We start from the raw sequence: 17,070 nt of genomic DNA on the forward strand, positions 1-17,070 counted from the left end.
ATATTACAGTAGCGTGTGTCGTGTCATTAGGCACATTGTACCTCTGTATCAGTTATAATACAATGGGCTTAGTTTGAAGACAACCTACATTGACGAATGCAGGATGAAGTTGTGAGTATATTTAGAATATTTCCCATTTGACAGCCGTCAGTTCTGTGCCAAACCTGTAACACGAATGATCTCCAATCCTCCCCCTGGAGCAGCCAACATCGTGTTGTACCAATAACACGCACTTGGCATTCATCAGAGTGTGGCCAAATTCTCTCAGTAGCAGCTCCGATTGACACCTGCAGGTAACGGTCTCCTCCCGGCTGACAACAGTCTCCTCCCGCATGACATCGCTCTATTCCGTATAACAACAATCTTCCGTATGTTGTCCCCGCGACTGATAAGCTGACATTCTGTTTCCCGAGCGACAACGGTCTCCTTCCGACCGACGATAGTCTTCTCACACCAGACAGCCCATTACCATTGGAGGATTCAAAAATAAACAATATTGTTGTGCTTGTTGATCGCTGGCTCCGTAAGACCGCCTGTTTACGCTACCAAATCCAACCCCATAACTTACGGTTCGGCTGGGTCAGTGACAGTGAGGGTCACACAGCAGTTTATAACTACACGCTAAATATACACACACATCTACTACATGTTTACTATTGGTTCCGGCACGCTGAGTTTCTGACACTTGATTTCACAACGCCTTCTGCAGTCAGCCAATGACAGAGCGGCCCAGTTTCATTGACATCTGCACGTCATTCCGTTTTGTGACATATATGGATAAAAGTATGAATCGAACTAGATTGGGGGCGGGGCTTTTGAAGCGGCGTCGCAGTACTTGCGGAAAACATCCTGTTTGAGTGGCTAATCTGACCTACACATTCCAAAGCCGGTGAGGACGTAATCGGCGCGCGGCTATAAATTACTCTGTACGGATATGAGATGCCAATATTTGAATAGTTGTGAACCCAGATTGATCGTGGTGAGAACTGTTAGAAGTTGGATATATTGTGATACACGTGTTGTGTGGTAACCCGTCAGTATGAGGCCGACTACAGTTAGTTGTTATTACCCAGGACTATGTTTACTGTTGGTGAGTTAAACGTTTTGTTTACTTTTTACTATATAAACAATGTATCGATATATTAGTGATGTATTGGTGATATTGCGTAATTCTATATTACTACATGTACATGTTTATATATTTTTTAAAAGCTGGTAATGCCGAGATGGTATGCTGGTGAAGAAAGTGTCGCGATATTTCAGTAGTAGGATTGCATTTATTACGTTTAGTTAATGGGCATTTAAGTGTGGCGATGTTGAGGTAATCGGCGTTTATACCCGTCCTCATATATCTTGTCATTAACCCACACGACACCATACTTGACTGTACCCGTCCTCATCTGTCTTGTCATTAACCCCCACAACCACACTGAATATACCCGTCCTCATCTGTCTTGTCATTAACCCACACGACACCACACTGACTATACCCGTACTAATCTGTCTTGTCATTAACCCCCACAACCACACTGACTATACCCGTCCTCATCTGTCTTATCATTAACCCCCCACGACACCACACTGACTATACCCGTCCTCATCTGTGTTGTCATTAACCCCCCACAACACCACACTGACTATACCCGTCCTCATCTGTGTTGTCATTAACCCCCCACAACACCACACTGACTGTACCCGTCCTCATCTGTCTTGTCATTAACCCCCACAACCACACTGAATATACCCGTCCTCATCTGTCTTGTCATTAACCCACACGACACCACACTGACTATACCCGTACTAATCTGTCTTGTCATTAACCCCCACAACCACACTGACTATACCCGTCCTCATCTGTCTTATCATTAACTCCCACGACACCACACTGACTATACCCGTCCTCATCTGTGTTGTCATTAACCCCCCACAACACCACACCGACTATACCCACCCTCATATATCTTGTCATTAACCCCCACAACACCACACCGACTGTACCCGTCCTCATCTGTCTTGTCATTAACCCCCACAACATATCTATACACTTTGCATTATAAGATCATTCAACACCCAACAGTTATTTTTGACGATTATCACTTAAAAGCTGCTATAATCAGTACTTGCTATAATGTGTGATGTATTCGTCCTATACACTAAACGGGGGTCGCATTTCAACAGTATGCATTCACTTTTACTGAAGAACACAAATCCGATACGACCCTAAAACATAGGTGTTAAGGACACCGGTCCCCGATTGCTAGAGGTATGTTCAGTATGACCTAGTTACGTCACGAGGTACAGTGTTGTCATACAGTTCCGTAACGTATGACCTTGAGTACTGAACGTTTCGAATGGGAGCATCTCTCTTTCAATTGACCCTAACTGATCCCCAATTGTCTATGGGCCGTAAGACAGCACAAAAATAAGAACATTTACACCTCATATTTCTAAATTGTTTGATTTTCTACTATATTATAATAATGGATATGTAAAGTAATACGTTTTATGTGTTATTTTCTGCAGACAGCCCTGTACCCCTTGTATACTTCCGCTGTTGTGCTCAGTCTACCCGGCCGTGGTTCCTTGGTTTGGAAGCACTTTAAGCTGAAATGTGGTCTCCACTGTGCCTATGGTTACGATACGGACGTCGAGGGTGGACCCATCTGTAAATGTCAGAACCCATGTAGGGTAAGTAGTACATCTCCTATACGTCTAAATGTAGTACTATTTGGGTGTGGGGCATTGTACCTTGGTCATAACGAGAAGTGGAATATGGCCTTGGGCAGTGGTTAGACGATGAATATGGTAATATTGATAGGCAGGTAATACTGTTGTATAAACATTAGTATGCTGACGACATTGTAATTTTGATAAAAATAGGCTGGCGACATTTTACTATTGACAGGAGTAGGTTGTTCGAACATTGTAATTTTGATAGATATAGGCTGACGACATTATACTATTGACCAGAGTAGGTTGTGTGAATATTGTAATTTTGATAGAAATAGGCTGACGACATTATAATATTGACCAGAGTAGGTTGTGTGGACATTGTAATTTTGATAGAAATAGGCTGACGACATTATAATATTGACAAGAGTAGGTTGTTCGAACATTGTAATTTTAATAGAAATAGGCTGACGACATTGTACTATTGACAAGAGTAGGTTGTTCGAACATTGTAATATTGACCGAAATAGTAACAACTATTACTAATGTGACCCTGATAGGTCATTCTGGGTAAAAGGCCTCATTGTGGGAAAGGATGACATAATGGCCTCTTTCCTTCCTCGAAAACTTGACTTGATAGTATGGATACCATCATGCGACCTCCCGATATAAACACCTCATGATGCTTTCTAGTTTTGACACAAGTTTAAGATGATCTTTACTGAAATATCTAACAGATGATTTGGGCACAGATGTTCATTTCACGTCAAGTTATTTGACATTTATCAGATAACGGTCTTGAATCACAGGAATCTCCTATGTCAAAAAGGAAGTTTCCATAAAACGTTATTTTGTGATGAAGTACGGCCTCGTCATTTCACTGTCCCGTACACATCTTGTGTTTGAAACCAGAGATCCTGAACGAGATAAAGATAAGATGGAGCGGATGTTTTGATGGGGAATCTCCAAAGGAAACAGTTTTCTATTTTTCTTCCTGTCGTGGAAACCCCACAGCTAATAAAACTTGATGCGTAGGAGTGAAGGGATCTCTAAAATACTTTGTCAGCAAAGCTTTGTGGTTGTTGATTTATAAAAGAGTTTTATAAAACAGTTTATCAACGGGGTTTTGTGAATGTTACTTTATAAAACGGGTTATGAATGGGACCTCGTGTTTGTTACTTTATAAAACGGTTTATCAATGGGACCTCGTGTTTGTTACTTTATAAAACGGTTTATCAATGGGACCTCGTGTTTGTTACTTTATAAAACGGTTTATCAATGGGACCTCGTGTTTGTTACTTTATAAAACGGTTTATCAATGGGACCTCGTGTTTGTTACTTTATAAAACGGTTTATCAATGGGACCTCGTGTTTGTTACTTTATAAAACGGTTTATCAGTGGGACCTCGTGTTTGTTACTTTATAAAACGGTTTATCAATGGGACCTCGTGTTTGTTACTTTATAAAACGGTTTATCAATGGGACCTCGTGTTTGTTACTTTATAAAACGGTTTATCAATGGGACCTTGTGTTTGTTACTTTATAAAACAGTTTATCAATGGGACCTCGTGTTTGTTACTTTATAAAACGGTTTATGAATGGGACCTCGTGTTTGTTACTTTATAAAACGGTTTATCAATGGGACCTCGTGTTTGTTACTTTATAAAACGGTTTATCAATGGGACCTCGTGTTTGTTACTTTATAAAACAGTTTATCAATGGGACCTCGTGTTTGTTACTTTATAAAACGGTTTATCAATGGGACCTCGTGTTTACGTTATGGACCTCGTGTTTGTTACTTTATAAAACGGTTTATCAGTGGGACCTCGTGTTTGTTACTTTATAAAACGGTTTATGAATGGTACCTCGTGTTTGTTACTTTATAAAACGGTTTATCAATGGGACCTCGTGTTTGTTACTTTATAAAACGGTTTATCAATGGTACCTCGTTTCTGTTACTTTATAAAACGGTTTATCAATGGGACCTCGTGTTTGTTACTTTATAAAACGGTTTATCAGTGGGACCTCGTGTTTGTTTCTTTATAAAACGGTTTATCAATGGGACCTCGTGTTTGTTACTTTATAAAACGGTTTATCAGTGGGACCTCGTGTTTGTTACTTTATAAAACGGTTTATCAATGGGACCTCGTGTTTGTTACTTTATAAAACGGTTTATCAGTGGGACCTCGTGTTTGTTACTTTATAAAACGGTTTATGAATGGTACCTCGTGTTTGTTACTTTATAAAACGGTTTATCAATGGGACCTCGTGTTTGTTACTTTATAAAACGGTTTATCAATGGTACCTCGTTTCTGTTACTTTATAAAACGGTTTATCAATGGGACCTCGTGTTTGTTACTTTATAAAACGGTTTATCAGTGGGACCTCGTGTTTGTTTCTTTATAAAACGGTTTATCAATGGGACCTCGTGTTTGTTACTTTATAAAACGGTTTATCAGTGGGACCTCGTGTTTGTTTCTTTATAAAACGGTTTATCAATGGGGTGTTGCGATTGTTACAACAACAGAAATATTCTGTGTTACATGACGTAGAACAGAGACGTCTTGGAGAGCATGTTGCACTAATATTGGCGAGGAGTCTATCAAACCTTCAAGGCCGCGTGCACAGAAAGACGGCGGTTACGGCGTTGTTTACAATAACGATAAGATTCTAAAGCAGAATTGTCGAAAGAAGGCGCAGACTGGGGAAAGTTTCAATGAATAATATTTTTAGTTATGCATTAGTCACTACAGAGGAAAGTATTCTACAACAACTCTGCTTTCAATCAAGTGTTGGGCCGATTGTAGATGTTAGAAATACCGACTGTATTGCGATATTTCGGGGATTACTCACCGTCGTATTAATGCGCCGTACTTTCTATGTAAATGTTTTCAAAGCTTTTTACGGCAGACATTGATATTAAAGCCATGTGTGTGGACTATATATAAAAAGATAGGTATTCACGGACGTTGTATATATACTATTGGTATGTGCAGTAATACAATTTAATAGAACAACCGCTTGTCCTACCGGGATATTGTGTAAGCAGCTGTTCTACATATTCTTGTAAATGTTAGGATTACATTTCAATCGCACAATGCACCTGCATCATGACTGAACTTTGGTAAGCACGGGCCTGTGACCCCCATTACCATTACCGGTATACCCGATTGCACCTGATGTAGAACCAACACCTGTCCGGACACCAGAGTCATAACCCAACTAATTGAATAAATGGTGTGTGGACGTTGGTATTTTGTAGGTATAGGAGGGGTAGTACGTACTGAAGACGGACAATAGACAGGTATTCAGGACCCCATCTCTTGTTTCACACCGTATGATTTTATAATGGTATAATTATTACCTGTATCTACCAGGTAATGGCAAAACTGATTGGCTTCTGTCACGAGAGCTCAGGTGTGTTGTACATGAGACAGGTATTTAGTGCTATCAAAGGTTTATGGGTGTTTCATCTGCCGAGGAACGTAGCGTTCAGCCAATACACATTGACATTTAGACTAGTAGCCATGAAAGGCTGCACAATTTTTGTTACTATGTTTTTCTATCTGAAATTCTGTATTTCCACATTGTCTCTCTGTGATAGTCCACATGTTTATTTCTACATTGTTCTCTGTGATAGCCCACATGTTTATTTCTACATTGTTCTCTGTGATAGTCCACATGTTTAGTTCTACATTGGTTCTCTGTCAGTGTGATAGTCCACATGTTTATTTCTGCATTGGTTCTCTATTATAGGCTACATGTTTATTTCTACATTGGTTCTCTGTGATAGTCTACATGTTTATTTCTACATTGTCTCTCTGTGATACTCTTCGTGTTTATTTCTACACTGTCTCTCTGTGATAATCTACATGTTTATTTCTACATTGTCTCTCTGTGATAATCTACATGTTTATTTCTACATTGGTTCTCTGCGATAGTACATATGTTTATTTCTACATTGTCTCTCTGTGATAGCTTACATGTTTATTTCTGCATATTTACTTTTATTATAATTGTGCTTTATTAGCCAATTTACGCTTCAGAGTTTCTTCGAAGCTCTAATGCTAGGAATTTTGTCCAGTTCTAGATTGATCTTGATGATATACGTCAGGAGGTACGCAAGTGTACGGATATGACCCTATAACGGAGCCCATTATGATGATATATATACCTGTAACGTATTCCTGGTATGTCTGTACCAGTATATAACGGACGACTACCTGTTGATGGGAGATTATGGAAAGCCGGAATGTCAAAAAGAGCGATCCTTTGTGTATAGTCGTAATACCGAGCCGTATTCTTTACCGTAAAAAGGCTATATCTGTCAAACCGTTACCGAGACCTACTGTAAATAAAACTCGCCACATCTTAAATCCGAAATTAATTCACTTCGCCTCGTATATGCATAGATGTCCCCTGTTGTTAACCTCGCGGTGTTGCGGAGGGTTTGTGGCCTTGACCTTGTCAGACTTTTTACGTCTTAATTTCTCCGTGCACAGATCCCTATGTTGACTTTACTAATGGTTCGTCGTGTACGAAGTGCCAACTGTCTCGATAGACACCGTCTGACCGCTGCATGCAATCTTTGTCCAACAACACCATTACAAACCAATTTCCAACTGTCACAAGGCGCTGTCTGGAGTTTTGTTGTTGGTGTTAAGTACAGCTGCTGTGACGAGCTCTCCTCTGTTTGGAGGTATTGCCTGACTAGCGGTCTGACAGACATGCCTTAGACAAATTAATCAGTGATCACAGCTCTGACTTTTACTGACATGTCAATATGAAATTGAATCTGCATTTGACAGGTGTCGGGCTTCACGTTCATTTCTCTATTTCAGAACGTCTTCTGCTTTGAGGGAACTGTCTGTGTCATCAAGAAAGCTAAGGACTGCATAGGAGGGTTCTGTAGCCACGAGGCAGTATGTGAAGGTTGGTATGGCCGTCAACTCTGACCCCTTCCCCTTACTCCTCCATGTTAATCTATTCAGAGATAAATGACCCTTAACCTCGAAATGTAGCCATCCAGTTGCCAGACACGCATAACTTTTACTGTAGATTAATAGCCCGGAAGTTTGAACATTCTCTTTCGTAGAAACACATCACTTATGTAACATATACATGGCATAGTATGGCTCGTAAATGGGCTGTGACTCGACCGGCACATTGAGTAATGGGAAAGTTTATACTGTTTACACAGCAAAAATGTCAGATATGTGTAAAATACCTAAGTTTGTGGAGAATTATGATGGTGTAAGTCTCAACATTATAACAACGTTTCCCACGCAGTTACCTAGGGTTATATTACATTCTCAGGTGGGGAGTCGTATAGATTAGTATGTATACAAATTATACATGTAATCGACAGTACGTGTGCTTTCTATTATTGATAATGCAGTCATTATTTTGTTAAATGTTTTTCCACAGATGAAACATCTACTACAAATGATGTTTCTAACACTATGGGGCTCAATAGGGGGTCACCAGCCTTCACAAACGAGGTGTTCGATATCGATACTCTACAACAAGACTCTGGTACCACCATCAGTGGAACAAGTCCTGTTGACGTCACTGATATTTGCGTAGATCAGCCGCCACCGGAAGCATGGAAGTGTGACCGGAAAGAGAAGAGGTACTATTTCAACAGCAATAAGGGAATGTGTCTGAGGTTCCGCGGATGTCAAACTGTAGGAAACAACTTCAGACGTCGGAAAGATTGCAAGAGGACATGCATATCGTCGAAATCGAAAACAGGTAAATATTTTACTCACAATGGCGATTATTTCGAAATCCTGCAGCATTAAATATGATAAACCTATATTCTAGCTAAACTGGTATAGATAAGGAGAAAATGTCTTGTTATACCGGGCACGACGTGTGACGTTAGTGTGAAGACATCTCTTTGTGAGAGGTGAGACTTGTCACTCAGGTGGAGACTTTAGGTACAGAGATTACTTTTCAATATTGGATTATTTGCTATGTCATCCCGTAAATTCTGACAACTCGAGCTCAATTGCCTAGGGTTTATTTTGCTTTCTTTGGACACTATTGGCCACAACAACACGCATGACCGCCATGGTTGGCGACGCGTGGCCCAGTCAGCCGTGCTCAAAGTAATTTCTGTTTATTATCACTGTCAGTACATGTTTATCTGTCTTGTCCAATTGAATGGATCAAATGTACTCATGTGTGTCCAACTTAAATAACACAGTAACAACATTAAAAAATCGCTTAATCACCTGGCATGAAAGGCACGCGAAACATGTCTGTTTTCTCTCACAATACCATGACTGGGCACATCCTACGCGATAAACAGCGCCAACATTTACACGAAAAACAAAAACATTGAACACGGCCTACGCCATGACAAAAACATTTAATTTCATTGATCGTCAATGGAATGTGTTTTCATCGAGAAGTAAAAGTGCATTCATATCGTCCGTACCTGCCTGGCGGTGGTTTTAGGAGTCCCCGATTGTGGTTTATATCATCGATATTAATTACCGTGCCGTCACGCCTTCCTATTACAGAACTGTAAAATGCCTGTATATAGGTGCACCAGGTAATAATATGTCATGTACACACCGCGTATTAACGACACAAAAACCATATACCACAGCTGGTTCGTCAAAACTTCATCGGCCGGTTTGCGGTTCGGGATCGCGACGATAATATAGAGCCACATTGTTTGTGACGGAGGTAACAATGTTGATGCGAGTACAACAGAGACCGTTTTTGATATTTTCTATTAACCATTGGCAATTAAATCACAAGATTCCGCAGTGTCATATGAGAGAAAATAACCCTAGCCGTGTCGATAGAAAAGTATTTCACCGAGTTGTCAACTTAACACAAGTCCTAAACACTGACACGACTAAGCACCCAGAATATGCTCTTATTGTCTGCTACCACATGACTCCAGGACCTTACGCTACAGTATTAGGTTAGACTTAAGCATTAAATTGTTGTTTGAATATTTGCCGTCAAATTCTACTACAAAATGTTTAAATAATGTGAATACAAGAATTAAATTGGTTTCCCCCTTAAAGGTAAAATACGTGTAATACATGCTTTGCTCTGACAGTGCCTTTCTCTTTGTGTTTTGTAGGAAGCCTGACAAGACAGAACCGGAAGCCGTCCAGAGAAACTAGTAACGAGACCAACATATGTGTTCTCAGCCTAGACGACTCCAGCCAATGCAGAGGTAGGACCGTCATGAGGTGGCATTTCAGTCTCGAGAAGGGCACGTGTGTAAGGGTCAAGGCTTGCAAAACATCCTTTGGTAACTATTTCCGGAAACGCAGACAGTGCAAGAGACAGTGCATGAGGAAAAACCGGAGTACCATCAGGCGTCGAAAAAACAAAAAGAGGTCAAAGAGCCGGAGGAGGGGCATCATCAGAAACGAGTTTAACGGCTAGCCAGGTAAGGCACTTAACGGTTAGACTCAGTAACGCCTACGTAAGATACTTAACGCTAGGTAAGACATTTACAGGTCAGTTGAGACAAATCACGGCTAAGTAAGACACTAAACGGTAAAAAAGACACAATTAAGACAAATCACGGCTAAGTAAGACACTAAACGGTAAAACAAGACACATACTAACAGGAAAAGACAATTACCACCAGGCAGGTTAGACACTTAATAACGTTCGATTTCTGCTTGTTAGCTTCAACTAGTATCTAGACTAAAAGTCAACTGTTTCATGTTAATGCTGATAATTTATTTGTGTTTCCATGTTTCTGGTAAAAAGTCGTGGATTTTTTTGTACACAAGTTTTTTAGAGCTAGGTATGGATGTTACACAAGTCCATGTACTGAAGGGGGCTTTGGGAACTGGTTAATGATACTGATATTTTTTTTATTACAGATTGCCAGTGATTCCCGGTGGAAAGCCTCTGTTCTCTAAGAATTGGCACCGTTTGCTAACACGGTCCCTGCATGGAAGTCCGCGCGTCAGGATCCTTCCTGGCTACAAAAGTATCGCCTCGTGATTACATCACTGTGTCATCATGAAGCAGGCGGGCAAGATATTCCAACTCCATCGCAGATTTGGTCATTTTCATCATCAAAACAAAACAAAAAAACTTTTTTCGCAAATATTATTTCTGACCAATGCTGTTGACCTCGATCTGTAGTTTCCCGTGCGAGGTCTGCACGTGAAGTCCCTACTGTCCCCAGAGTGGGTATTTAAACAGGCACAAAAGACATGTATGTTGAGCAAATGTCGACAGTGTGTTGACCGCGTGTAACTGAGACGACGTGTTAGCCGCGTGTATGAGATATTGTGTAACTTGTATCTGGTGTAGTTGGTGACAGACTGCGTCGCCGTGCGATGAAATTTGCCTCAATACATTCTGGAACGAACGCTGTTGAGGAGTTCCAAAAACTGTCATGTTTACAGCTTTTAAAGCCAGACGAACGTCCTCACGACGTCATGCAACCGACACTGGATCCGACTGGATTCAAAGATATCTAGATAATTGGGCAATGGAAATTACGATGACCCTATCAACCCCACCTGACAACAACGCTGAGCGTTGATCTGGACCATGTTTTCGTGGGGATGGAAGGGTTGCATGCTCGTAGATGAATCCTAGCATTCCGATCGATACAAATCCCTAGTAACAGGTGTTAACAGATTCTGTGGCTTTCGCGAGAAATAGACTACGAGACTGTTGAAAGACTTACTGACATGTATTGTTGAGGATAGACTGGAATATTAGGGCTCAGCTAAGATTTAAAATGTTATCGGCTCGTGATCTTATTTTGTTGTTATTTATGGTTATTTTGAGATATTTATATTTATTGATTTTATTTTTATAAATCGCAAATAAAACACTTAAATTCACAAATCGACTTGTTTTGTCATGTATACAGTGTACTTGTATAAGATATTGGTGTAGTTACACATTTGTTTAGCTGAATAGATCATACATTACTCGGAGCCGTGCTAGTCTGGACACCAAGTTCGTAAGTTAGCAGACAGTTACAAGTCAGACGACATGTATCCTGTGTATCGGAGAGATAAATTTGTCAACAGCACAACCCGTCGGAATACTGAATATATGAAAACGTTGATAATATTCCATAAATAGAACAAACATTTACATAATAGACTTGACTTCCGGTCTGGGTGGAGAGACGCAAGGTCCCGTTAGCTAGGAGACGTGGTGTCCCCTCGTCCCGCTAATCCGTTTTGGAGTGTGTCGAGCTCTCACAAGTTATTGACACGAGTGTATGTTTTCTACCCGTCCCGATAACCAACATATATATCTAGGTCACGTACCCAAATGTTCATACACGTTTTACCTGCTTTAACCCCGCTATCAAAAACGTAAATATTGAAGTGTAAACTGTTCTAATCTGGATAAAGTATGTTGCATTATTGGCCAAGAGGGGTTGCTTTTATTGTCTCGACGAGTATTTAGGTGGCACGTGTGTCTGTAGCTGATAGGGAGGGGGTAGTTAATTGTGATCACGTGATTGCTCAGAACAAGTACATTCATTTCAAATTCTGTCTAACATAGTTTGTTATCCATACTATCCAAATACTTGACAGTACGCCTACCGATATATGGAATTCGTTAGAACAGTGTAACCATTAGATAGCATCGACATATTCATTCCACGCGCTACGGCAACGTCAAAACAGTCAGCAGAGAGTTCAAGGTCGAGTCCCCGAATGTCCTTTGTTGTTGTTAAAATGCCAACGGAGAGAGGATATGAAAACTATGTACCTGTCACACAACTGACATCTCCGCAGTTTATATAGATATCAGGGTTTAATTCAATACTACCCGTACCTACCGTAATCTGTCACATTCTCGCTTTAATGGCGAGCTGACATTTGTTACCTGTTGCACATATCCTCGTGGCTATTTTTGTTAACGTTGTCTTTTGACAATTATAAGTAAACAATGTTAAATGTAAATGGTATGTAAATAGCAGAAACAATAAACCGTTATATTGTAGCAGGATTAGTCCGAGTGTATCGTGCTAACGACCTCCATTCGATACCCCCTACTGTTCGGACGATAGATTAGGAGAAATAAACATGTTTTCATTGACTGGGAAGCTGACCTGTGCCTAACCCATATTAGATTAGGCGGACAGCCTGCCGAGTTTATTACACCATATCTACACCGGCCGGATACAGGTGTCGGTTCATTACCGTGACCTTGACCTCAGTCATTTCAGCAGGTAAACACTGGACCGACCTTGACTCTATGTAATAGAATTCCGGAATTGAGACGGGATGAGTTAAAATTAGGGGTTAACAAGCCGATTTGTCCCGAAGCATAGTACAAACAACATTTTTATTAGTGGTTAGTCCCGGAAAATATTGCGCTGGACAAATTAGTTGAAGGGATTGATCGTTGGGTAATGAATTTATTGGTCCTGGAAAAACATCCTACAGTCGAGAGTGAGGAAGAGGGGGGAGGATGGGGCGAGTCGGGTAAATTCAATCTGTTAGGGGAAACGATGAAGGGACAATTGGCTGTGATTGGATCCAGTAAAGTTTCAATAGGAGGAGCGAAAGGCGAGGACATGAGTCGGGTTATATGTTAGTGGAATTATGGCAGGAGATTTGGGTGATAGGCATGGGCTTACCCTAATAATCGGTTTTGAAGCCTATACATTTTGTAGTGAATGCTTAAATGATACTGTTTTATGGCGAACTACTGACGGATTGGGGAAAAGTCTGTATAATGTATCGACCTGTGTCAACAGTTTAACGTCACTGATCCGTTAAGTAAAAACAGCTGATTCATCCTACAAAACAGCTCAAAGGAAAATATGACAAGATATTGGCTGAGATAGAAGATAAACATTTTAATGACAGTGTAAAAATGCCATTTAAAAAGTGAAATTTAATGTGAAGGATTTGTATCTATGTCACTTACGGACTGTATTTATCTCGAGTTAAAATTAGAGCTGATGAATTAGACTACCTACACGAGGGTGTGTGGCGTCTCACACAAGCGACGGTCCGTGTGGATGAACACACATTTATCCTACTTTAATTGCGAAATCACTACAATGGAAATTATGCAGAGCTGACTTCAGCAGCGAATCCCGGTGTTATGTAACAGTAGAGGTAGGCTATAATTATCACATCACACACAGAGACGGATCATTTGTTCGGCGACGAGACAACCTTTGGCTTCCCCCAGTTAATTATCTCGGAATGTAGAAAAGATACGTCTCTATACATCACTGACTGCTAATATTGCCATATGTGGACAAGTTTTTACCTTACTTTATTTGCATGAGTGTTTATTTTTAGATTTGTCGCCTCGGAGTTGTGTACTACCGTGAACCGTACGGGTCGGAGAGAAAAAGATTGTCCTGTGGAAACCAAACATCGAGATTGGGATGGAGTTTCACACCGTCATACATCAATAAAATCAAACATCGAGATATTGTGATGACGTTTTTTTTTGACATCTACAGTCATCTAGGAAATCAAATACTGAGGTATAGGGGTGACGTTTCACGTCGCTAAACATCCAGAAAATCAAACATAGAGATATTGCATGGGGTACCGTTTTACACCGCCAAACATCCAGAAAATCAAACATCGAGATATTGGGATGTCGTTTCATACCGTCAAAAATCCAGAAAATCAAATATCGAGATATTGGAATGACTTTTTACCATTCTAGTCATCTAGGAAATCAAACATTGAAATATTGAGACGAAGTTTACACCTCGAAATCCCCAGAAAAATCAAAATTTGAGTTATTTCAAAACGTCAAAAATGCAGAAAATCAAGCATCGAGATCAAGGGATTACGTTTCACGCTTTCAAACCCCCAGATAATCAAACTTCGAGAAAATCAAACATTGATATGGTCAGGTTGGTGATGACAGTTATGTTCCGATAATATACTACTTGGTATCAGAGTATGTTATCTTAGATATTACAAAAACGTTTAACCTCACGTGATTGACCTCGCCATTATCAAATTATCTTAATGAATATGCATGACGACCACTTAGACTTCTCCAAATCGTTCGGGTCCAGACTGGGGCTGTCTACTCCTGTCAAAATGTCGGCCAGATCGTAGTTACTGATAACATAGTTTCCAGTGAGTTTATGTGATGTCCATAAGGTGGTTAACTGGCGACTATAGTAATTAGTAGTTGTTTAGAGTGGGGTAGTAAGTATTCCTGGTCGAAATTCGTCTGTCTTGTGTACAAATCAATGTTAATTTTTCACTTACAATCTCTTAAATATGAGCTATGTGTTAAACTGACACTCGTGACCATATCATATGGAATTTATCAAACTCATCAATAAGTTGATAAATGCCCGTGATATAACCAATTATTGAACTCGTTTGATATATAAATTCCATAATACAAAATGTACATAACCAACCCTGTATGATCCTCTAAGGACAGTCGATTTTGTTAAGATGTCAATGACTTATCCAGAACGACCACCACACGTAACACTAATATATCGCCCTCTTTGTTTTAGATTTTACTCAAAAAGTTCGTTTACTCTGATTCTAAATATAAAGTTCGTTTTACATAGTCAAAGTGATTTTGGCCAGATCTACAATATTGTCATGTCTGTATTGTACTAGAAGGACCTCAGACTTGGCATGCCATGAATGGAGTCAGACATTAATATATATATATATATGTGGATATATTTTCACTTCTTTTCATACTATTTTCAATGTCATGATGAAAAGTAAAATTTGGACCACAAGCCAGGAGAATTGACATTCTTTACGCGGTGAACCTCTGTAGGGCGACACATTTCCTTGTCAATAGAAAACTTAATGTATTGTAAATTCACAAGAGCATAACATCAAATTGAAAATATCGTCATTTTACCATTGTTATTGGTGAGAATCTTCGCCGGCACGAAAACCTGATCGTCGCGAGTGTTTGTTTCACCGCACGTCGTCTGGTGGCGCCGTCTGCTGGGGTACCGTAATCACGTTGTATATCACGTAGGAGGGGGAGACAATTAACGAGAACAGGGGTGACCTTGCTCAGTGTTAATTATTGAGGTAGAATTAATGTTACGTTTGGGTGGAGACATACATAGACTATGTGCCGCCCTGTCAGTAACACGTTAAAAACCCAGCCAATCACGAAATCACCGTAATTACTTCATTCTATTATAATTCTCCAAATATGACTAGCAATCTATTTAGTACCCCATTGAAGTCTAATTTTGTCACTTCGATCCATGGAAATCGCTGCTATCTATGTGTATGATCAATAAGTGATATTAGTGTTTATATACAGAGAGCGTATTTTCTGTATGCTCGGCCGTTGACTAATTGGCGGGCTTGAAGGCACAGCGATTTCCTTAACCACTTAATATATAGGTATAATATACTCATTCTGGAAATTGATGTTAATGGTGGGAAAATAAAGCCACAATGATTGAGATAATAAGTTTAGGGATAGCTCTATTTTATAATATTCTCTTGAATGCTAAGTGTTTTTGCATCTGTGTGACGCTGAGTCATATGTGTCCCCGCTGTGTGCCTGGGTGAAGGGGCAGAGAAAGTCTTGTATTATATATATATATATAGACAAACGGTAAATGCATGTGTTAGGTCATTTAGAAATTATTGAAGTATGCTACACATCTATTAACCGGCTGCTATCGGATATCACATTAATCTCCCCTCGTGTACCAATTTGCACGATGTGTCATCACTTTACGAGCTGTCAGCGCGTGAGAGCGTGTTTTTCTTCTGCACGTGCAAGAAATTTACTGACCATTAATGCGCAGGAAGAACCATTCCATGCACGTGTACAATTCACAGACATAGCTGTGATTGTTCTGTGGTAAAATTGTTTAAAATATACTTAAGTGAGTTTTGTATTTAGTGTTTACATTTTGAAAGATTACCCGGATGTAGCAAATTTTCGTACGATTTTCTGAAAAACACAGCGTTTTACGAATGCGGTACTTAAACGTTAATTTCCGACACGAACATTTCCTATCGATTTGAACCTTTCGTCCCATGGCGGTATATCACCGTGGAACCTTCAGTCCGAACCTTTCGTCCCATGGCGGTATATCACCGTGGAACCTTCAGTCCGAACCTTTCGTCCCATGGCGGTATATCACCGTGGAACCTTCAGTTCGAACCTTTCGTCCCATGGCGGTATATCACCGTGGAACCTTCAGTCCGAATCTTTCGTCCCATGGCGGTATATCACCGTGGAACCTTCAGTCAGAACCTTTCGTCCCATGGCGGTATATCACCGTGGAACCTTCAGTCAGAACCTTTCGTCCCATGGCGGTATATCACCGTGGAACCTTCAGTCCGAACCTTTCGTCCCATGGCGGTATATCACCGTGGAACCTTCAGTCCGAACCTTTCGTCCCATGGCGGTATATCACCGTGGAACCTTCAG

The 17,070-nt window shown here is 40.3% G+C and overlaps 1 protein-coding gene across 1 annotated transcript; it reads left to right on the plus strand.

The window, feature by feature from the left end:
- The first annotated feature begins 828 nt into the window (after positions 1 to 828).
- Positions 829 to 11,523, plus strand: LOC117323772 (tissue factor pathway inhibitor-like). Its single transcript, XM_033879208.1, has 6 exons — positions 829 to 1,090; positions 2,524 to 2,688; positions 7,512 to 7,602; positions 8,098 to 8,424; positions 9,779 to 10,093; positions 10,539 to 11,523. Exons 1-5 carry the CDS (start codon positions 1,040 to 1,042, stop codon positions 10,087 to 10,089), a joined length of 945 nt encoding a protein of 314 aa, XP_033735099.1. The 5' UTR covers positions 829 to 1,039; the 3' UTR covers positions 10,090 to 10,093; positions 10,539 to 11,523.
- The last annotated feature ends 5,547 nt before the right edge of the window (positions 11,524 to 17,070 follow it).

Source organism: Pecten maximus, chromosome 3 (genome assembly GCF_902652985.1).
Source record: "Pecten maximus chromosome 3, xPecMax1.1, whole genome shotgun sequence".
Lineage (NCBI taxonomy): Eukaryota > Metazoa > Mollusca > Bivalvia > Pectinida > Pectinidae > Pecten > Pecten maximus.